This window comes from Sturnus vulgaris, chromosome Z (genome assembly GCF_052056855.1).
Source record: "Sturnus vulgaris isolate bStuVul1 chromosome Z, bStuVul1.hap1, whole genome shotgun sequence".
In the NCBI taxonomy this organism is placed as follows: Eukaryota; Metazoa; Chordata; class Aves; order Passeriformes; family Sturnidae; genus Sturnus; species Sturnus vulgaris.
In genome coordinates this window covers 21,902,862-21,927,750 of record NC_142283.1, presented here as the reverse complement: position 1 = coordinate 21,927,750, position 24,889 = coordinate 21,902,862, and the positions used below count along the sequence as shown (strand labels likewise).

Genomic DNA, 24,889 nt, shown 5'->3' with positions numbered 1-24,889 from the left:
TTCTAAGGTTTAACGGGCTGAAGTTCTCTTTGTTTAGTAAGGACAACTGCTACAAATCACAAACATTTCCATTACCACGAAGCAGGAAGAGAATGGAGAATATAATACAGGGAAAAAGTTTACCTTCTGTTCTGAGATTTCTGATTGGTGGTAGACAAAGAACTGCAGAATACTGACTCCAGCTTGCTTGCTTTTGCAAATGGCTTTCTCTCTTCCATGATCAAATCCTGCGCTGTCCCAGACACTGTGCTTTTTTCTGTCTTCATTACATTTTTCTGAACACTACCTTTTCCTTTTGCTGAAGAAAAATTAACTGCCGCTACTTTTTTCTTCTTTTTTACTTTGCCAATGAAGAAATCATCACTGCTGTCACTGTCAGAATCTGATGACTCATTAAAAAACCTCTCTTCAGTACTATCATCAAAGTATTCCTTTTCATTGGGATGCTCGTGGTCACTATCATCAATTATTTCTTTCATTGCATTTAATTTGTTCATACTCGTATTTTCTTTCCTTTTTTGACAGTCAAGTTTCTTTCCTGTTTTGTTTTGAGTAACTGTTTGCATTTCTACTGCCTGAGATGAAGGCTCTTCTGGAGCATATGACCTCTCCATTTCCACAGTTTTCTGTCCAGATTCACTCTCACAGATCTCTTCAACCGCCTTGTCAGTTTCTTTTTTCATGTCTGGTTTTGTTTTGTGTTCACATCCTTGCTGTTTTTGGGGCTGCTTAGAAGCTTGGTCATCCAAGTTGCTATTCGAATCTTGGGCTGATTTAGGCTGTTCTTCTGACTGACCTTTTTTCATAGGAGTGGCTTTGTCTGGGTTCTGTCTTGCATCCTTAAAAGCTTTAACAGCAGCTGTACAAGAGGCAGAAAAATATTTTGTTGCAGCTATACATGAATTTATGTAAGTTATTTTTATATAATAAAACATTTTTGCAACTTATGTGTTGCATTGAGCATATTTTGAATGTCCTTATGAATTATTACCAAACACATGGGATCAGAGATATCTTAGAATACAACAAAAGTGAAGGAAAATCCTTATCTATTAAATACACTATGAAATATAGTTAAACTGTAAATTTCTGCTTCAAAAAATAATCTGCAGCTGATAATCATGACCACTCAGGGCACAACTTGGTAAAATTGCAAACTAATATTAATTTGTTCATACATAATTAAATGGGTATTTGATATGCTCTGTTATTAATGAAGTAACTTGGTGACATTACTACTAGGACTTAACCCTTTTAAACATTAATTTTAGGTGGAAAATTCCAGTTTCAAGAGAACAAGAGAAAGCCCAAATAACCAGGAAAGATTCCCTAAGGATTCTGAGGACGGTTTTCAGGGAAGATTTAGAAAGTAATTTGTAAAACCTTTTAGATGCCTTTGAAAAGCCAGTTGTAATGATCCATTTATGTTCTTATTTAATTTAGAAACACTTCATTACATCTATTTGATTTTTAGAATTCCCATTATAAGCTCTGTTTGTTCAACACCCTATATTAAATACATGCAGTATTATATACTGTCACATATAAAACTATATAAATGGTTTCAAGTTTGTGGCTTGGTTCACTGCAGCTAGCTAGGCTAATTACAGAAGCTTTCAGTTTTTGTGGGTTTTTTACTTTTGTTCACATCAGAAATATACATGAACAAGGTAACACGCCAGTAAGCTACAGATATAGTAAAAAATTCAATAAAATGTTTCATACCTTTAAGTTCAACAAATCTGGGCTTCAAGGTGGGGTGCGTTGCAAGTCTTGCCATGGCTCGCTCAGCTGCAGTACAGTCTGGCTGCACAAGAAAAATTCAAAGGTGTGAAGTCAACAGAACAGCCAACTTGCCATCCATGCTACAACGCAAACTAATATGATTCTCAGCAGGAACGAGTATTTTATATTTCAGTATTACCATCATTCTAAATGCATTAAAATCTGGCTGCCTAAACACTGACAGAAAAGTAGCAGACACATAACATGGGATATTTCTCAGGTACTGAATAGAGATAACATGGTTTATGTTTTCTTTAAAACATATCAGACACATCGTTCACTGATTTTACGTTTACTATTTCATACAAGTGCAAAGAAAATTCATGAACTCGCTGAATAAAGAACATCGTTCTGGTAGAAGGCATTCTGCTTGAATGCAACAGCTTGCAAGAATTACAGTATTGATCCCATAAAGGCTAGCAATATGACATAGCAGATACTGAAGGAAATATATCTAAGACTTTTCCAAAGACAGTTCTGTCTTCTGTTTTGGTTTTTTCTCTGTGTGTTTGTTTGTTTGTTTGTTTCCTTCTTTCTATTTTGCTTTTTTGAAAGGAGGAAAAGCAGGTCTAACAGATTTGTAAAACACACCTTTATCAGGAAGATTTCTTAAAGCCTGCAGTGGAATTCTCTGGAAGAGAGTGGAAAAGTCATACAAAAGATATATATTTCTCTCCTCCTCCTAGTGGTCCTGCAATGGACACACGTTCAAACTGTTTCTGTGATTTCAGCCTTGTGCTACGGAAGTATAACCACAGAATCCACCAGAACCAAGAGATGATGATATTCATGAACAACCAGATAAGTGCCCTGTGACCCAGCCTGAGCTGATTTTGGTGCCATCAACTCAACAGAGTATGCTGCCTCTCCTGTCCTAAGCAATCACTGCAGCAGACAGAGCCCAAGTCACAGGCATTACCCGGTAGATAAAAAGGAGAAGTGGTACTGGCTCTGGAGTTAACATGCTTCACAGCAGACAAGATGGTGCTGTGTTCTGAATTTGTGATTAAAACATTTAGAGTTGGTAACATATCAATATTTTAATTACTGCTGAGCAGTGCTTGCGCAGCATCAAGGCCTTCTCTTGCTCTGCCCCTAACAAGGCAAGGAACACCCCTGGTACAGCTGATCCACATGGACCAAAAGGACATCAAGTCCTTTTCAAATCATGCTTAGCAATAGAAGCTTGAAGCAGCAAAAAGATATGGGGAGATGTTTGTGTTTATGACATTTATCTTCCCAAGTAACCATTATGTGAAGCTCTGCTCTCTGGGATGTGTTTAAACATCTGCCTGCCGATAAATTCCTTCTTCTACTGTCCTTGCACATACAGCATTGATTCCCTCCTTGAACTGTCTTCATCTCAAGAAAGAAGTTTTTCTGACTTCTGGTCTTGGGATGCTCTCCCCATCCCGCAGGGGTGGGGTGAGTGAGCAGCTGCTGGCTGGGTCAAACCACCATGACACACATGATAACCAAACATCAGCAATTCACATTTAAAGCAGCTGACGTGTGATCTACCTAAGACTGCTCAGTGGTGAATGTTACTTGTTTGCATGTCCATTTTCTTCCAGCAGAACCATGTAACTATAAACAATTATATGTTCACTGCATAAAGAAAGATGGAACACTTCCCACCAACTGCTAGTGCAGGACACTCACTCTCAGTGCTTTGGTCTGAAGGAAACAGAGCAAAAGCACACCAGTCAGTACTTCTAAATGCAGAAACATTTAATTGGTTTGCCAACCATAAATCTTCTTCCTCAAACAGTGCAAAGCAAATCCCATTTCATAATTATTTTGCCATAGTTTTAAAGCTTATAAAATATACTCTATAGTCAGCCATATTTCATGTTTGAAGCGTAGAGCTTCTGGGAATTCTAGTACTTTCCTTTCCCCTCAAGTCTACAACATTATTTCTTCAGGTCAAAAAATATTCTGGACAAATGTCCTTTCTGAAGACTGTCTATAGAACTATGAACACTGGCCAGAGGGGACAGGTCAAAAGATGGGTCCATTTCCAAGGGCCACAGACTGGCTTATTTCCAGGCTAGCTTAGCTCTAAGAACTTGAAATCTGAGTTTTGAGCCCCATATGAAAATGCTGCCTGCTGCCACCAGATTCTTGGGACAGAAAGCTCACATTTCTGAAGATCATATGCTATTTTCTTTGGAGATTTTCCTATAGCTGGAAAATCTATTTCTGAACTTAATTAATACACTTTTTCCCTCAGCTACTTCCTGTGGGTTTTGAAAGAATATACCATGAAGTTCAGAAAGCAGCTTCTGTGCAACATCTGGTGTCTTTTAATTCAAATATTTATAGAAAGGCTTTAAGCATATATAGGCCAACCCATATGGAATAACCACATTTTTTTCCTTAGAGCAAAATACTTCACAAACACTACTCACACTGATAGCCACTAGCTAACAAATGCACAATATGGTATTCAAATTCTCTCAAATTTCTCATTTTTCTGTGTATGGGTTTTTTGGTTTTGCTTTGGTTTGAGGTTTTTTTCTGGCACAGCCCATGCTCAATTTATTTTCCCTCAAGTATTTTCCAGTATATAAAATGTTATAGAAATATAGACAATACAGAAAACAACTTAACAAAGAAATGTCAGCTGTCTTTACAAGCAAGAACACTTCTTCCTCTCGTTCGCATCCCTTGGATGTTTAATTAGATACTAGAATTGTACACCTTTATTCTGACATACTCCTGCTACTTGTATTATTTTGCATTACTTATTTTTTATGCAAGAATGTGCTAGTACGTTCTACAGGAACATTCTCCCTTCTTCAGTGTGCAACTGAGGCACTGGAAAGTGACCAAAGCAACAGAGCAGTGTATAGTCACACTTTGAAGTGAGAAATTTTAAGTTACTGTGCTGGTTGAGGCTGGGGTAGAGCTAATTTCCTTCACAGTGGCTGGTATGAGGCTGTGTTTTGGATTTGTGCTGGACACAGTGTTGATAATACAGAGATGTTTTTGTTATTGCTGAGCAGGGCTTACACAGAACCAAGGCCTTTTCTACCTTTGTATTTCCATGCTGGTGAGGAAGCTGGGGGTGCCTGGGAGGAGACAGCTGGGACAGGTGACCCCAACTGACCCAAGGGATATTCCAGACTATGTGACATCCTGGCCACAACATAAAGTGGGGCTAAAAGGAGGAATGAGGGGGACACTGGAGTGATGGCATTTGTCTTCCCAAGTCACTCATTGTCATGTCTGATGGAGTCCTCCTCTCCTGGAGATAGTTGAACACCTGCCTGGCATAGGAAACACTGAATTCATTCCTTGTTTTGCTTTGCCGTTGTGCACAGCTTTTGCTTTCTCTATTAACCTGTCTTTATCCAGTCCGTGAGTTTTCTAGCTTTCATCCTTCCAAGTCTCTCCCTCATCCTGCTGGTGGGTGCAGGAATAAGTGAGCAGATGCCTGGCACTTGGTGTTGGCTGGGGTTAAACCATCTGAAGGCAGTCTCCTCTAATACTCTATCTTGGTAAATAATGCATTATTTCTGTATATATTATTAAAAGCATATATTATCAAACACATATGTAAACCCTACATAAGAGAGAAAAACTTGGCAAATAGTGGCAATGACTGTGAAGAGAAAGTACATTACAAACTTGCAAAGATAAAAGGAGATTCACAATGAAAATTTTAAAATGCATGGAACAGGGGTCAGAAGTTTGTAATGGCTCTGACAGCTGGCACCACAGGGTAAAAAGAAGGAGCAGTGTGATGTAAACAATCAGTCAGAAGCTGTGGGTAGAACCTGCTTCATAAAATGCAGGTAATAAAGTGAGAATGAGAAACTGAGTGTCTAATGGTCTCGAGACGGGATTGCAGAAGCTGAATGGTATGCCTTGGTAGTATGCCTGAGACACTAGAGCTTCAGGATGAATTAAAGGGCAGAAACTTGTGATTAATCTGAGAACATGAAATGTAGACTTTTGACTATTGCTTTACTCTGAATAATCTTTCTGTTCCAAGACTACTTTTGTCTGTACCCTCTCTGCTATAGTTTTAATCAATGACATAAAAGAGCTCATACTTCTGTTCTTCAACTGACTTGTGCACAAAAGGGAATTGCCTCATTACAGATCTCATCAGAAACAAGGCTGTTATTAGAAGTTATTAGAATGTTATTACTATAAGGACAACAACTAGAGTTTCACCTGGGTGAGAGTGCTACCAAACTCGTAACATTCTGTGGCTCTGCATCTGTCATTAGTCAGTTATTTAAAACAATGACATTCAAATAGAGACAGTAAGAAACCCCACTGGGTAGTAAGCAGCACATGGCAAAAACTATGACACAGAAACCAACCTTGGAAAATGTCACACTAGTTTCTAAACTGCACTGCTAGATAGTTTAATTTCAAATGTTATAAACGCCCTAATTTTAAGGGGAAAAACAAAAGGAGTCAATACTAACTAGAGTAAGCATAAAAAAGGTAACACCCAATTGTGGGCCAAAACAAGATGTCATTACAATACCCTTTACAGCAGCCTGAGAGAAGAACTCTCTATTAAAAACCAGCAAAACCCAAACAAACAACTAGAAAACCTATTAAACCATACATTCTTTATAAAACTCTAACTAGTTACAGCTGTCCTTCATAACAGCAGATGTGATTAATGTGCAGTCACAGGGTGGTTGAAGGTGCCAAATCATGGCTGCCACCCAAGTCCATACCATGACCTCATACTACTTTGGAACAAGATTTGAGAGAAGTAACTTTCTGACTGTGAAATGCAGCTAGTTCTCTCTCTTGCTTTACGTCTATAAGACATACAGCGTGTTATTTGTGGCCATTAGATTTGATATGGGAAGCAACTGGCAGCATTGCTGTCTCTCAGCTCCTGACAGCAAGGGGTTACTTGTTCACTGTGTCTCACATTAATGACAAATGATGACAAATTATTTACTTATCATCAGCCAAAACCTCTCATTTTTATTATTATCTACTACTTTGTTTTCACTCAAGCTTTAACTATTTTCAGCATAACACCAAAATGATTGTACAGGTGTTACAAAGCAGCAGTTATAAAAGCTTATAAATGTTATAAAAGCTATTGCATGAAAGTCGAGAAGTACTTACAGAAATTAATTCTTTACAGATTTCAGGAAATCATCCAAGTTTCAGCAGAATTATTTTTTAATTGTATGATATACAATTTTTAAAATAGGCTGATGAAAAATTACCATTTAAAGCTAAAAAATGTCTTAACAGATCTAAAACCTTTGCAAAAACTCATCAAGACAATGTTCTGTGATAGAACGACAGAATTAAAATGGAACCATTTCTTAAAAACATCAATACACAAGTAAACTTGTTTACTATTCTTTTCAATGCTTGCCACAGTTTATATTCATTTACATTGTCTTCTTTTATCATGGTAATTCAACCACGAAAGTATTTGGGTATTTACTTTATTTATCTTGAAAGCCATGGTCGGTTGATCTGGGTTGGATGCCAGGTGAAGCTGCTTTATCACTTCCCTCCCTCAGCAGAACAAGAGAGAGAAAATACAATGAAAGATTCATGGGTCCAGATACGGATGGGGAGAGAACACTAACCAAGTACCACAGTGGGCAAAACAGACTCAGCTTGGGGAAGCATTAATATAATTTACTGCCAATCAAATAAGAATCGGGTAATGAGAACTAAAACCTTAATCTTAAAACACCTTCCCTCCACTCCTCCCTTCTTTCCAGGTTCAACTTCACCTGCCATCTTCTCTACCTCCTCCACCCCAATGGCACAGGGAGATAGGGAATGGGGGACTGTGGGTCAGTTCACAAATTATCTCTGCTGCTCCCTCCTCAGCTCCAATGCCTGAAGCACCCCCTCCTCTCCTTCTTCATGGCTCTTTCTCCCACATATTCTCACTCCTCTCTTCCCTAGTTGCAATTGCTCCTGTACATTCTTCCCAATCCTTTTTAACTCTGTTATCCTAGAGGTGCTGCCACCATTGCTGAAGGGCTCAGGCTTGGCCAGTGGTGGGTCCATCCTGGAGCTGGATGGCATTGGCTCCATCAGACATAAGGCAAGCTTCTGGTCCCTTCTTACAGAAGCCACCCCTATAGCTGACCCATCTACCAAAATATTGCCATACAAATCCAACACAAAACATTACAAAGAACATTATGAAACTAGAGATCCACGGCAACATGGGGTACATGGCAACATGGACAATCTTTCTGCTCACATGTAAAATTATAGACACTAGAAGGCAGAAGTCTGGAAAATCTATCTGAGCTTGTGTTGCCAGCAGCAGCACTGACTCAACTCATCACTGCCTACTCTTGAATCCAGCATCAGGGAACAGCATGAGATATTTCTAAATACCACCAAGGTACTTATACTGCTCTCATTTTATTTGAATGTCTGAACCAAAGCCATCCTTTTCCCAAGAGATTTTTTCATTTAGATTCATTTCCACATTAAGTTTGTCTTGTCTTGTTTTTTTGGCGTGTTTTTTATCAAAAAGAAGCCTGATGTATAAACATATTTCTATCCTCTCTCCTCCTCTTCTTTTAGAGTAAGAGCTCCAAATAGGTCATAGATTCAACCAAAAATAGATTATTTTCTTTTCTTTACCACATGCACAATACAAAACACTATTAAGCATTTTAAGAAATGCACAGGCTCTTTAAAAAGCCTAGCACACTGCAAATGTTAGATGACCATATTCCTATGATTGTTTCACTAAAGAAAAGTCAGAAGAAAAAAGTCAAGATTAAAGTAGGCATGGATTCTTAATTATTTCCTTATGGAGAACAGGGCCAATTCTAGGTGTACGCAGAAACATCAAGATTGTGAGAAAATTCAAATGCTTCTAACTCATCCTCACTTTTTCCAAGGCTAGTAAGGCTATGTGTCTGTAATAATCTCAATTTGGCATCCCACACAAACAATGTGCACATTAAAAAAATCCAAACAAACAACCTTTTAAGGTTATGAAAGAGGACAAAGTGAGCACTACGACAACTCCTTCCCAGGATGTGATGGTCTAATTCATACCAACACTGAAACCACTGCTGGCCTTTAAGAAAACCCAGGAAAATGCTGAACGTTACTTTATGCTATAGAAAACTGTGGACAAATTCCAAGTGGAAAACAGTTGTGAAGGGAGTGCTCCCCTAGTTAGAGTCTAAAAAGTTATTAACAAATATCAGTAATCTAAAAAATATTACATAAATTATATTGTACATCCAGGACAATTGGCCAGGATAAAATACATGCAGTTATGACTTACACAAATGTAAAATCAAACACAAAGTATAGCAGAATAAAGCCTACATGTTTTTGTGCTTTTTTATATATAGCTTTCTATAAAATACATGCCTTTAATATATTCTGATATTTGAAGAGCTGAGGCACAGTATTGTTATAAAATATATGTACCTTGCCAAACTGCATAAACAATTTTGGGGGAGAGCATAGCTGGCACTAAAAACCCACTTAAACTTCACATAAGAAAACCAAGCAAACATTCCAACCCAAAAAGGCAAGAGATAATCATACTGAGAGATTAAACTGGAAAGCAAAACAAGATGAAATAGAAACCCTGAAACAAAAGATATACTTCTGGGGAACAGAAACAAAATACTTCTTGGATAACAGGCAGTAGCTGTGTGAAGAAGAAAGTTCTTTGCCACAAAATTCAGGTAGTCTTAAGAGAAGAAAATGAAATTTGGAGAAAACATCATAAACAAATTAGTTGGACACCAACCATATACCAGATCTGAAACCAGAATTGACTTATACAAAAATGTGAAGTTGAGATCATTTCTTGTAACTGGCAATCCTGAATGAGGGTCTGAAAAATTAAAACAAGGAGTTGTTTATTAACTCTGAATAGAGAGTTTAGCTAGGTAATACAAAATTAATTCTGAAAGAATAATTTTTTATAAAAAAAATTTAAAAATTACTCTTTATATTTATTTGTTATAGAAAAGAGAGCAGAAACACAAAGGAGATCAACAACACTCAGGCAGTGCTGTAAATCAAGCAGTAAACAGTATTCTCTGACTTCAGTTTAACCTGAATGCATCTGTACTCCCATGAGTCAGCTGTGCACCATGGGATTGTCCAAAGATTGAATGGAGCTCATGGTAGCAACTAAACTGGTAATACAGGGATGAGCTCTGTACTAGTAAAACTATTATAATGTGCCAAAATGTTCAAAACATTCTGTCTTGGGTGAACCAAAGAAGCTTCAGAACTGAGATACTCACAACTCTCCCTATGACATCAATATGCTGACAAAACTCTGTATCCAACTATCAGGGATGTAATCTTGAGATATCCTTACAATATTTCACTTTAAAACAGATGCTCAAACCTCAAATTATAACTTGTCAGATGCAGCCTGATACTGCACTGTAAGTATAAGCACATACGAACTTCAGTTTATAGCAGAGAAAGCAGACGTAGTTGAGTTCTTAAAATTTAAAACAGATGTAATGTTTCAAAACCAGCTAATGTTTCAAAAACAAGCACCACTTAAATTAGGTATATTTCAGATAATTTAGAACATAAAGGGAAAAAAAAATTATCCCTGTGGACAAATCATGTCTTGCTCAGACCTTTCCATCTGCAAGCATCACCACCAGAGAACACACCCATATATAACTAAAGTACTGTCAGGTTAATGTTTTCAGATAAAACTCCCAGGAGAGACATACTTCTGTTCAAAGCACTGTTGAAGGAATTAAGAGAGCCAGGGATTTGGAGGCACAGATGACTTACAAGACTTCACAAGCAATGCACACACTAACCAGGGTAAGTCCGGGTTCTAAAATGCTACTCAAGACAGCATTTCTTGGCATACCATATTGCAATTTGCGTGCAAGATTGAAAACAGATTTTTAAAAAAAATATATATGTCTTTCAGATTTTTCTCAAAAAGACAATGGAAATACAAGTTCAGTTCACTGAAAAACTATTAAAACATCAGAGATAAACATGCCAGTTCTCTAGCACCAAAACAAGATTTTCCAACCTTAAGTCAACACACTTAATGCATTCGAAACCTACTCTAATGATAAACACATGTCATATACATATGTAATCCCAGGTATTACTTGAGCACATCAGCAGAGAATGGATTTAAAATGGATGGTAATCCTGGGTGTTCAGATTTTATAGCAGGTATTTCACTACATGGCACACTGAACTTTTATGCTTAGGGACTCTCAGGCATCCTCTAGGCTATTACACTGTTATTACTTTGGCATGCTGTTTTCCTAATGTGCAACCACCGAACCACTCCAATCATTTGGCAGTTATTTGAATTCCAAACCTAAGAAAAACTAGATCATCATCACTTGAAATTTAATGTTGTCATACTTCCACTAAGTCACTAGTTACCTCCAGTTTCCCATACTTTGTTTTACCTACCAATATTGCCAGAGAAGTACAACGTGCTGTAAACTTATGCTGTCATTTTAACAAGCTATAACCTTTTCACATGGATGACCTTAGCAGCTGTGTTCACTGGCATCCCAATAAATCAGAATTTTTTTAAACAGGAACATCTTCTACAGTTTCAGGGAACAGTGGCTCTAGCACCCTTCTTCTAGTTTTCCAGTGTTAATAACAGATAGATGGGCTTCCTAATGAGCCAAAGGAGCTTGCTTAATTCCACAACTTTTGTTTTAATTTTTTGATTTTTAGAAGTATCTATTTCTTAGTACTGAGTTGGGCACTTAAGAAACTTGCCTGGATATGAGAAATGGGAAGAAATCAGAATAATGTACTTTATCTTTACATTATATATATAATGAAAAACTGATAGAGTTTCATTTGTAAAAATAAAAGGAGCATAAGATAACAGCAGCTGGTTTTCATTTTCAGAAATATCAGGAATGTCAGATTTTTTTTCTGATTTTGCAATGCAGTTCTGAGTCACACTACAAAGCAAATATACAGAAAGAGCTTTTCCAGTTAATAATGCACAAGGAACTGTTAGTCTTTAACATAAGTAATCACGCTTGTTTTTATAACATTAAAGACATCTTAACACTTGAAATTCTTTTAAGCAAGCAACCACAGTAATTTAAACTCATGTAAATTCTACCTTATGTTGTATCCCTGCACTTTTCTTCTAGATAGGAGTGCATTCACACTATCATAGAGTGCCAACTCTATCGTGCTTCTCAAAACAAGATCAAAACGTAATAAACTATGGCCATTTTTCCCTCTAGGGTTCAGGTCTTTATTTCTCACATACACACACACATGAAAAAAAGCCTTCCTGCTGAAAAGTTAATGCTCTTAAAACCAGCTACGGGAACCTTGGTTGAAATTGCTCAATGAGTATCAAATCTCAGAGGATTTACAGATAGATGACAAGACAGAGGAAACATTTTGCTTTGTCATTTGGTTGCACAAGTCCATCTCTCTGCCCCTTCATGTGGATCAACTTTACAAACTGATTACTTCCCCTATGGATACATAAAAGATACAACTCAAAGATCTTTAGTCTTTGGGCACTAAATGTCTTTAGTACCCAAAATAATTCAGAATAACTGAAAGCACTGACTCTTATTTTCTGTCCTGAATTTGTAGCTTCTCTTGTCTCATTGAACACTGTTCACCACTTACCATTCTCACTGGGGCTTGCAGTATCAAACTTCTGGAACTTTCCTTTAAAACACTTCTAAGTGATTTTTTTTTCCTGGTAATATCTTAGAGCTGTTAACCTACAGTGCTTCACAAAAAGGTACCACTTTCATGTGTGTACATCATACTCCAATATCACTGTAAAGATGGCAAATTGCATTAAGTATCTCAAAGACCTGGTAGAAGGAGGGTATCTGTATTATCTATGTTGATGACAGATGTCAGGAATTCTAGTTCCCTGCCATTATTTTTTTCAGTGCAAGGGTTAATACGGAAATATTAATAATTTACACTCTTTCCCTGTACCTTAGTATTGGAGGTGTCAACCAACTGTCACTATAGTCAGTCTGATTTACTTACTTTCATTACTTGTTGGATCAAGCTGTTCTGTCCTTGGCCTGCAGAAGACATCCTGAAAAGCAGCCACATGCTCCCTATGTATCACATCAATGTTAATTTGATGTTCCTCCATGCATGTAACCTTCCCTGTGCTTTCAAATATTCTTTTATGTCCTATAAAATTTTCAATGCCGAGAGCCCAGTGCAATTTTGATTATGCCACAGGTCCAGCTTTTCCTGGCCTCAAACACACTACAAACACCTAAGTGTCTCATTTTTATACCATACACTTATCCAGGCACTGATTTTAAGCCTCATAGGCATTGTATACAAGTCTGGACAATATTCTGGAGGAGACTGTGGCCATCAGTAACTCGGCCTTCCTTTATTTAAAAAACAACCAAAACACCAAAACAACAAAAACCAAACCAAACCGAAAGATTGTCAAATCAACCACACCTCGAGAACCTCTTGTTATGCCACTTTCCCTGTATTTTCTTCAAAGAAAGCATAGAAACAAGACTACTTCTAATATTCTCTTCTATTATTCCCACGACAGCTCATATCCAGTAAGATACTGATCATACATCACACAAATACTCATTAAAAAATACGAATGAAAGTTGTGAGTTGCTTGTTTTTTGTGAGTGCTGTAACATATAGCTTTCTGGGACTGAAGAACAGCAATGTATATGTGCAGCACCATGCATCATGATACCACTACCACAGGTGTATCTGACTCTTAACACCACTGCTCTTTCCACTCAGGTTTTCATCCATTATACCCTCACAAGCATATTTATTGCGTTTGAATGATCTGGGGATCCAAACCAAGTATCACTCACAAAAATGTGAATCAGCTTCCTCTGAGCTTTACTAACTAATATACTTGCCCATATTCTGGTCTGGAACATCAAGTAAGTGAAAGGAGCACATTCAAATCAAAGGCAATCACACCACTTCTGAGTCTTGAGCCTTGTTTAGGGAAAAAACTGTACTTTAGCAAACTTGAACTGTTCAGCCAGGCAACAAAATTAAGAAATACAGCCTCATAGGAATGCAAATGAGTGGTAGAAAGATTCTTGGACTAGCAATTTAAAATCTGAATATAGAGACAGCTCTTTTGTGTCAGAGATAAACAATATCTCTGTGAAACACTGCCAAAGTTACTAGCAGTTTATTTCAATACTCAGCTTAAAAGAAGACTCCTTCCAGAATGAACAAAATCAAAGCTGTGGTTAAACTGAGCTCACTGCAATTGCTACTGTGTTGTTGAAGATGATGCTAGCTTTGGTCAAGTGTACCTCCTTGCTCGCTAACAGTGGCTCTACAGTGGAGTATGTATGGCAGCCCAGTTTGAATGCAGAGGGGCAACTGGAGAAGACATCTACAAATTGTTCCAGAGACAGTAAGGGAAGAGTGTGGTGCAGGGAAGGAATGGAAGGTGGGAGTGACATGGACAGAACCCAGTACAACCCTGTACTCTCCCACTGAAAGCCTAGGGAGGGATTGATACTGGCCGGGCTAGCAGACAGATGGACAATTGCAAAGCAAAGTAGGTGGGGAGAAGACTGGAGAGAGATTGGTCAAAAATTAACAAACTTCATTTATACTGACATACAATTTCAGTTGCAGCCACTATAATGGATTCTAGGCTCTAAAATACAACCTGGTATATATAAAGGCCATGCTAAACAGCCTGAAGTTCAAGTGGTCAAATTTGGAAGATGAGGAACTTTCAGGAAAAGAAAACTAAGAACAATCACTCACACACAGAAAGTATTTACACCTGAATGTGATATTCATTAATGAATGTAAAATTCTTCACTTCATCACTAGTCTTAGGAAGACCACAGACATTCCTGTTTAACACTAACATCTGGTGTTTGACATGGAAAATTCTCAGGAAACTGTGGCTTCATACATTTAGTGTAACTTCTATTCAAACTTAGGACAAAAAGAACTCAACTCTGCAACACTGATGCCCAACATAAAGACAGTTATTTTAGTCTGTGATGCAGGAAACTGTACTATTAAATTAATGCAACACATTTCCAAAAAATCTAACATGTTGACAGATGCATCTATTACAGAGAGAAAAATCCATTTGGCATCTAATATGCAAATGAATATCTATTGTTTCGTACTGAAATAAGATAGGAAGGTAGAAAACATGTAAGAAAATAAACTGTATATTATTATTTTACTATTTTACTATTTCAGCGTAAGCACCTTGTTGGAGAATAGAAACATCCCTGTACATAGTAAGGAATACATTCCTTCTGGGCCAAAAGAAAATAACAGTGTTTCCAATAATGAATACTTAGAGAGAAGGGGATGAGGATCGAAATAGAGATTATCTATGAAATCTAGGTAGGCTATTATATCATCAGAGTGTAAAAAACAAAATTTAGATAAAAAGGAGAATGAAGTTTTTCATGAGTTCCTGAAAAACACCAGACATTTGCTCCCACAAAATCAAACCACAAAATTACAACATATTAATGATAAGTGTATTATACAACACTTACGGACTACTACATCAGTATTACAAAGAAAATTGATTCATACAATAGTCTTGTCCCTATGGTTTATGTGCTGCAAACAAAATATTTCCAAAAAGCAATGTTAAAAATCCATGTACATAAAGGCACTAACAACAGAAATAAAAGTTTTATGTCAATAATAACAGCTATCCTAATTAGTATGTTTGTGTCGTGAGTAGAAGTCTTCAGGAGGGCTGGCGGGAGAAGGGAGGAGGATGTGGAAAAATCCTCCAAACCCCAAACTAAGGACAGCAACTATTCTGTATCTGATCCAAAGCCTTTGAAGCTAGCAGCAACTCCCCAATTAAAAGGCAAAAGACGCTTTTTGGGAGCCCTTTTTATGATTTAGTACATTTCCTCAGATTAAATCTACAGTGCATGCAGAGGGGTTTGTTCAGATATTTTCTACTAGGAAGTACATTTTTTAAAGAAACTGAAGGCAAAGATCACTAACATACATTTAGGATTATCAGATAAAAGAGAAATCTTTCTATTTCTGCTCCTCTATACATGTAGATGTGTTTAATCAAAAATTCTACTTGATTCAGAAATTACATCTTTCTTTTCCTGCCACAAAGTCTATTAGGACTACTAAGTTTAAAATTTCCTGAATAAATAAGTGTATTTAGTAGAAAAATGTCTTGTATATTCCTTCAGAAAGAACAATGTCTTGTATCCATCTAGTCAGTTATTCAGGAACATCTGCTGCTCCAATTAATTATTCACTGTTAATTAAAGCCCTAAAGCTTGCAGCTTTTCATAAACTGCCTTTCAAATACTGAAAAACTTGGAGTGAAAAACTTTTTCAATATTAATCTAAAAAGAAGAACATCGTGACTACTCCACTCTTGCTCTTTTTTTGTTTACTTATGACAGAGAGGCTGTGAATTGACAGACTAATCTCAGGCCACCCCCTGCATAATTTAAAAAGGACATGAATCTGACAAATGCTATTTTGATAATGTGTTTGAAACACACTTGTGAAAGAAATAAAGTTAATACATATTTAGCCCTGTAACTTCATCCTCCTTTTTCCTGTTTCTTCTAGGCCGAAACACCTTTCTACCTCTTTCTCATGTCCTTTTTGTCTAAAGACCTACTTAGCTCCACACCAGAGATTGAGTGAATTCAAGAAGAAGCATAGGAGATGAAACAGAAACGCTCTTCTCACATGTGAGAAAGTCAAAGTCCTGTTTGATAAATCACAGAAAACACTTTCATATTACTGTTAGTAGCTTGGTTGGTTCCCCCATCCCAAGTTCATTTAAGCCATATAGGTAAAGTGCCATAGATATTAAATTCATTCACCCCAGAACTTCTAAGTGTAATATATCAGTCTGGGCATCTGTTAAAAATATCTGCAACAGAAGCCACAGAGCACTAATGTCAACCCTCCAAAATCATGTTAAGCCCAGTTGTCCTCATCAGGCAACTTAGATTTTAAATGATCAAACTCATACTGTGTACCCAGTTACTCAGTTAAATCCTGGCATGTTTCCCTATGGCTGTTCATGAGCTGCCTGAGATCCTGTTTCTAAAATCTTTGAATTCCTTTTAAATTCCAAACTAGACAAAGTAGGTCCCTGTACATGAAGCAATCCAAAATGAGCTTGCCAGACCATAAATTAGAAAAAAAGAAAAAAAAAAAAAGGAAAAAAAAGCTTCTCAAACCCACGAATGACTTATACTTCTGTCCTACAAAAAATTTCTCAACACACCTATAAACTGTGGCAAGCTTTTCTGTAATCTTGATATTCAGCGGCGTGTGCCCCCCAAAAAAACTTTGAGGATCATAATATACTCAAAATTTGCTGTGCAGAACCCTCTTTGCAGACAACCATCTTCATGATTCAAACACAACAGGATTTGAGCAATGGGTGGAAATACAAGACTTAATAGGAAAAGGTGGCATTCTTCTCAAGGACCACAGATTAAAGATCAGTGTAAAGAAGGGAATACCATGCTCCTAAGGCCATGTGAAGATTGCATCTGGAAGCAAAAAATATGGGTGGTATTTATAAGCTGTGAATGCTTGTTCTGCAAGTCAGAAGCACATGCTCATTTCAATAATGTATATTGGTACTCTATTCTTCACTCAAAGTAAAACATAATAGTTAATTTCTGTTTCAACCCTGCTCCCCAAATCGACAGTTGCTGAATTTTGAAACACATAGAGTTTATCCTTTAGAAAAAAACCAGATGCATGTTGACTTAAGGCAAGATGATACATCACTGCTTGTAGAAGAGTTCCATTACACTGGAATTCTGTCGTTTTCAAGTACTTAAAACACAGGGACTTTATCCTCACGTGCTATATATCAAAGACTTACTGGAAGAACAGCTGAATGAGATGCTACAGTAAGTTAGTCAATGTCTGCTAGCATAGGGCAACAAAACTAACTGTGGTTATGATGAAGGTAGGTGGACCAACGTCCTCTTCTCCTGAGGAAACAGCCCAGATTTTCTAATACTGGAAAACATTAATACGTATTAACTTATTTACCCTGCCTATCCTCATCTATCTGAATTACAAGTTGAAGATAACAGCTAAGACTTGGCCAGTGCTCAGTTCAGTTTTCTGTTTGTAATGAATAGCATTATTAGGATTAGCTTCCAAATTGTAACTTCAGTGTCCTGGAGCACAACACTGATGAACCAAGCTTCCTACACACTGCAGGAATATATATGCCATGTGCAACATTTCAAAACGCCATCACAGCTGCAAATGTGGGTTTAAAATATGAGCTCTGTGACATATTTTTCTAATTTTACTAATGTCTGTCAAATACATTTGTGGCAGACAATGCTCAACTTAGTACAAAAAGTGCACAAGGACTTTGAGAAAACCTACAAAATACGGGTTCTGTTTTTCAACAGCTGTAAATAAAACCAACAATATAAAGCCTAGCCGAAGTCGCATGGTAACATTTATTACAATTTTTACAATGGAATTTATCATCTGTTGGTAACAATGGTGCCAGCTGCAGCGATATTCAAATAGATCAAAAATATTTCAGCAGACATGCACAAAGAATTGTTCACCTGCCGCTTCTTGTAATGCTTTTATAAAAAGTCTTGTGTCATCCCCTGCAACTAGATAAATCTGATCTGCTTATTATCAATACAGCCATATTGAAATCTAAAACATTAAGAATTCCCAGTAAATTGCCACTTGCTAAACATTTAGCACAATTTTATTGTCTTGATTGAAATAGAAAAGTATGTTTAGCTTATTCTGAAAAATGTTGGGAAACAGTAATGGAACATAAGAGTTCAGTGAGCAGAAGCAATCAAAAAAGTATCTTTACTACATGACCACTATGCAAAACTAATATTCAGCATTCCACAGTGAATTAAAAGCAGATTGCCTTTTGTCAATGAAAACAAACCTATTCTGAAAATGAAAACAGCCACAGGATGTTTTCCTTCAAGTATTTTGAAACTCAAGTTAATGAAAAGGTAAACAGTGTGGTCGGTATTTCATGAGACTACAGAATATTGCGAAGGACAGAAAATAAATTTTTTTAATTGTATGTTTAATGACTAACTGTGAGAAAATAAGAAATAAAATATTGGTGAATTAATGTCTGTTTAAGCACAGAAGGGATGCCTTCTTCAGCTGAGGATATGCTATGGCCAACTAAAAGCAACCAATGAAGTTATGATGGCACAGCCACCACTTGTCACACAATTGTACATATTCTTCTACTGCAGTGAGGTTAAAACCCTCCATGGGTTAAAAAAGCATCAGCATCCATCCATCAGCTTGATTTCAAATGTAAGTTCCATCCACTAAAAACTATGAGATTAACAGATTTTCATTCCCCTGAAAAACAGGACCAGCAACAGAAGGTAAAAGAAACAACAGATCAAAACCCCAAAACAGTTCCAAGAAGATACCTGCATTATACATTTTCAAGAATTAAAGCTAAATTAAAGTCTATTTTAAGACTTCAAGTAAATATGAGAAACACACTATCAGTCATGTCTATGAATATATAAAAAATAATGAGGTGAAAGTAAGTTTAATTCTATTCCTTCAAGCATTCTTGTCAATAAAATTGCCACCTTAGAAAATAAAATTCCAACTATAAACCTACAAACTCCTTTAAAATAGCATCAATAATTGCATTTTGGTGCTCCTTAACTTTATGAAATCAGCACAAGCCTGATGAATTTGAAATCTTGGCAGAAGAATCTCCTATGGTTAAGTGACACGATGTCACTGTTTGAATTTAGCATCCCTCTTCAAGAATGAAATCCCTCTCCATGTGTTCTCACACATCCAAAATCTTCATGTCGGCCCCATTTCTAACATTACAGTAACCAGTTTCTCACTACCTCATTTTCACACTGGAAATTTCTGTTCAAATAAATTTAAAAGAAGAATGCTTTTGAGATTCACATCACTGTATCTGCAACCTTTTCCTTACTCTCTTCTATTATTAAAAGAAGGAAAATCAGTTAAAATGCTTCCACCCAAACACTCCTCCAGAATTACCAAATTCATATTATATTTTCCTATTAACTTGATTTTGCTGACATAAAACATTAAAAAACTTGCTGCACACTATGCTAATAACTGAACTACATCACACTGATATGACTGCAATATGCAACACCAGAGTTATATTACAAACTAATGATGCCATTACAGGAGTAAATGACCCAATTCTACATTAAAACTTAGCCTATGTACTATAAATATTTCAGGTTTCAGCCTTCCTCAGTGGACCACCCATAGCAATTAAGGATAGAGTGAAAAAACCCATAAAACGTCATGTATTGATGTTTTTAAACTCAGAATTGCTTTCCATCGTCAATAATGTAGCATGTTCTTTAAAATGGTACTGCTCTCAGCCTCAGCTGCTTCTTTCAACGAGCATCCTCCTACTTCTATGTCTTCATTTAACCTCTTACAGACATCACCAATTAGGCAGTTAATATTTGATACTGTATATGAGGAGGCTTCAAGAGAAACATTACAATGAAACCAATGAGCCACAGGGGTGTTAGAATTCCATCTTTATTTCTAGCTAATGTTTGTCGTGTTTTGTCCATGTGAAAACTTGTTTCTGCGTTTAAAAGTATTGAGAACCTTTTTCTAACTGTTGCTGAAAGCTTACTTAGATTATCTACACTAATTGAATCATATATATACACTACATAAACACAACAAATCTATTTGTAAAGACTAAGAAATCACTACTATGCTTCCTGGTATTTTGTTCCAATTACTAGGGACTAATCCACAATATAATAGACAGCTATTCATTTTTGTGTAGGTATGTCCCAGTGGATAAACCTCCTGAGAAAAGGAAGATTTGCAAAGAAGATACAACACAACAAACAGAACACACTGTGCCAAATCCATGTATTCGCACGTCTTACCTTTTTGCAGACACTTTCAAAATTAACTTCTGTCCTAAGAGCAAGTCTGGTAACTTCATCTGGTTTTATTTCCTGTAGATGAAAGATAAGTTTATTATTCTTCTTATGATCAGACTTAATGAAGTCTTTCTAAGGTTGACCTTCCTTATAAACATTCTAATCATGGCACCTCCCGAATCTCTTAAAGGAAGAAAACCAGTTTGTTATGTGGCGAATTTTTTGGTGTGTAGGTAAACACTACATTCGTCCTGACTGACCTTTCCAAAACACTACCTTATACTTAATCTGACTGTATATACTAGTGCTGAAGGCAAGGGGGATTTTTCAACAGCAAAGTATGCAGAATAGGTGGTTTTATTCACAGAAGTATTTCAATTGCCCATATTGTTGTACTACAAATAAACTTCGGAAGGCCTTAAATTTCCAGCTTATCTTCTGATGCATTTACATCAGAACTTATGTACATGAATATGTAAGTTAAAGACAATGAAAATTAAGCTGAGACGAAAATTATTATCTTTCTTCTAAAGAGACTGATTGAACATGCAGTTTGCATTAGCAGCTGAAATATAGGAATGAAAATCCTGGACAAGTGGATTTTGTTAAAAGCTGAATATTTTACAAAACATGCCCCATAACAGACTTCTTGCTATTTTAAGACACATGCTTTATGTAGGCTGTATTACAAAACGCTCTATTAACCTCATCAACTGAATTAACTGAAAATTATTTTCCTCCTCGGGCAGTGCAACTAAAAATCATGTTACATACCAGTTGCTTCCCAGCTGGCCGTTTTAAAAGCACTTTAACTATTCTTATGCCAGACCCAAATAATGTCCACACATTTTGAAAGTTAAAATTCTGTAAAAGTAACTTAGTTATTCTGATACCTTTCACGTTCAACAACTCTGTTGTATTTGTTAATTTCTTTCTTTCCCTGCTTAAGCATTCTTGAAACCTATTCCAATACCTTCACTTTTACTCCACTGTTAAGTTCCATATTCTATCCCTTTTCTGTCGTAAATCTGAAGCAGTCTGTGCACTTCCTTGGACATAATTTGAGGAAGAACCAAGTAGCTCACCTTCTTATAAAAGGTACTATCTTGCATCTCAAAACCTTATGTTTTGCTTCTTCATATAGATAAGATACTTTTATAGAGACATGTAATTTATCTAGACCTTTAAGGTGTAGCATGAATTGCGTATGTCTTACAACTATAAACAATTATCTATTAACCGCAAACAATTAACTATTATGTTAACAATCGTAATGGGAAAAAAGTAACAGAACTTAATTAAATTAACAACAACAACAAAAAACCTCTTTTTGTGAATGTCAGAAGAGCTTCCTGACAATGAAATCTAGAACTTTGCAAAATCATCTCCCAAAGGTACTACTGGAAGCCCAATCACTTAGAGGACACGATCCACATCGGAAAAACACTCGTGGATGTAGGAAACAATCTTCTACTGGCAGATGAACAGTTGGATGACCTAATAAGACATGGAAAAGACCTATGATTCAGTTTTCCATGACTTTCCAAAGTGTCTCACAGATGGTGAAAGTAGGACACATGGTTTAAGTGACATGTTTACTGTCATACAGGAGGTTGGGGGTTACAAATGAAGCTCTGGAACCTAGTATTTTTCATTAAATCAAGCTGTTGGTTTATTAAAAGAAAACCAACCAAAATACAATTCCTATGATTTTTCATCCCAAATAAAACTGTCTATTTCCTGTCTCCTTAGGATTTAAATGCAGCAACAGGGTTCAGTATAGAGGCAGACAAACTTCAGCGATCCCTTCATGAGAATGGTCAGAAGTTTAATTTTCACATGACAATATTGCAGAATTCCCAAGACATTGCAGAATCATGAATAATACTGGAGAATTAATTACACTTTGGAATGTGAAATCATGAAAGCCACACTGAAATGCCTAGCATACAGAATGAGGCCAAGAACCTCCTCTTCAGGCTTAAATCCCCAAATTTGTAAATTATCTCCTTCACTTCTCCTAAATTTAAGGCAAACTAAGATTTTTTGACTTAAATATTCTTCCACAGAACTTTGCTTATGTAAATGTTGTCACATGAGTCAAGTTACTGTAATAAATAAATGTTTATTCTATCAATAGTCAGCAACAGAAAATAAAATAGAAAAAGGAGATAGTGGTATTTTTCCCAGCACAGTTTACTCAACTTTGAGATGCACCTGACTCACAAGGAAAACCTTAGTATTGAATATCTATTATGGAACCCTCTTTCCAATTGTGCTAAGGGACGCTATAAATGGATATCCCCTCCAGCATCTCTGAGACCAGTCCAGGGATTCCTCCTGCCCTGATTCTGCAGGCCAGCCAAGTGTGTCCAGAGTTGTCTCTCCTTGGGCCACAGATGTAGCAGTTGCTTTCTAATTGACAGGTTCAACGAGTAGCAAAGCTCAGCTATATAGCATGTACGACTCCCAGGACTCACAGGAACTTCAGCAAAGCCAGTCAACACCTCTTCCTTCTTTTCTGATCAGGACTGAAGTTCACTACTGAGAGCATGCCACCTCCCACCCCCTCAAAACGCAGAAACACACGAGCACTCATGGATCCCTCGGTACCAGCACAGTATACCCTTCTGTCCATATAATACCCATCGGCCTGGGTCCACAGCTCTTGTGTCTCTCTCATGGGCCTCCTGCTTGCTGGCTGGCAGCAAGTCACTAGCAGGCAGATGCACACACTCACCTTACAGGCACCAGCAAGGACCCTCTGGTCCCTTCCAAGGGCCTCTACCCCTTCCCAGACCACAGAACTGTAGAAACACAGAATGGTTAGAAGGGGCCGTGAAGATCCTCTAGTTCCAACCTCTGCCATGGGCAGGACACCTTCAATTAGAGTAGGTTGCTCAGGGCCCCGCCCAACCTGGCCTTGAACATTCCCAGGGATGGGGTATCCACAGCTGCTCCAGGCAACACGTACCAGCACCTCACCACCCTCACAATAATGAATTTCTTCCTAATGTCCAATCCTAACCTACTCTCAGTTTAAAACTATTACCCCATGTCCTATCACTACGCATCCTTGTAAAAAGTCCCTCTCCCACACCCTGCACTTCAATTTGAGGTTTGCTAGTGAACTGCACATGCCAAAGAGACATACACACGGGGTGAAAGCACACAGATATTAGACAGCCTGCCTGCCCTGCCAGCAGTAGCACAGCCACACAGGCTGCAACCAGCAGCCCAATCCAGATATGCTCGGCATGACTCACCTCAGTCTTACCGCGGATGCATGTAGGACACACCCTGCCTGTCCCCCCTGATAGTGCATTTGATGTTACTGCCCCTGTGCTTGGAGCTGAGACCCCCACCCACTGCTGCTGACACCACAGGCTTGGGGCACCTAGTCCTTACAGCACTTGCAGGCAAGGGACAAAGAAGAGAGATTACAAACAGGTAAGGAAAAAAAAAAAAAGATGACAGACTGTGTTGATCTGTCACAATGCTTGGTCAGGTATATTTACTGACCAAAATTGGCTGAGGCTGGCCCCTCAAATGCCCACTCTCAATTATGCCCCCAAAGTGTTGTTACTAAGTTTTGTGTAGTTCAGAGGTCCTCCCAATATCCCCAAATCCTCATGTTGCTATTGTTCTCCCTTATCAGTTACAAAGTCAAGGCTGGCCTTCTGCAAAGCACTTATCAGCAGTTTTTTAATGGCTCATTATTAGTGAGTGGAGATGATTTGTCTTTGTCCCTTGTCTCTGTTTATCCCTTGTCCCACCAGCTCTTTTACTCTCTGTTTTTCTTCATCCCTTCCCATTTTCTTTTCTATCCCTTTAGCACTTAGAAGATCCACTTCTGGAGGCCCCTAATGAAGAACACTCACTGCCTTCCAAATACTCCCATAGATTATAGCTGCTTTCTGAAATCATATTAATGCTTGGTGTCATAACCTGCGCCAGTTGGTTTCCAATAGAGATACTATGTTCCAGTGAACAAGGAATACAAAAGTTAAGAGGGAAAAAGATAAATATGCTACATTACGAAGTATACAAACCACAATAACCCAAGATTAGGGAAACATAGCAAAGGCCTCCTACCAACCAATACACACACTTTTCTTCTTGAAAATCATCCCTTTTTTCTTTAGACATTTTCCCAAATGTCTAAAAATATCCCAAACCAAAACCTT

The 24,889-nt window shown here is 37.4% G+C and overlaps 1 protein-coding gene across 1 annotated transcript in view; it reads right to left on the bottom strand.

Annotated features, from left to right (window-relative positions):
* SRFBP1 (serum response factor binding protein 1) overlaps window positions 1-24,889 on the bottom strand; it is a 66,602-nt gene that overhangs the window by 1,776 nt on the left and 39,937 nt on the right. Inside the window, exons 4-6 of the mRNA XM_014874378.2 lie at window positions 20,706-20,777; window positions 1,726-1,807; window positions 124-859 (exon numbers count right to left, since the gene is read on the bottom strand). Of these exons, the coding sequence (XP_014729864.1) occupies window positions 124-859; window positions 1,726-1,807; window positions 20,706-20,777 (890 nt within the window). The remainder of the gene's footprint in view (window positions 1-123; window positions 860-1,725; window positions 1,808-20,705; window positions 20,778-24,889) is intronic.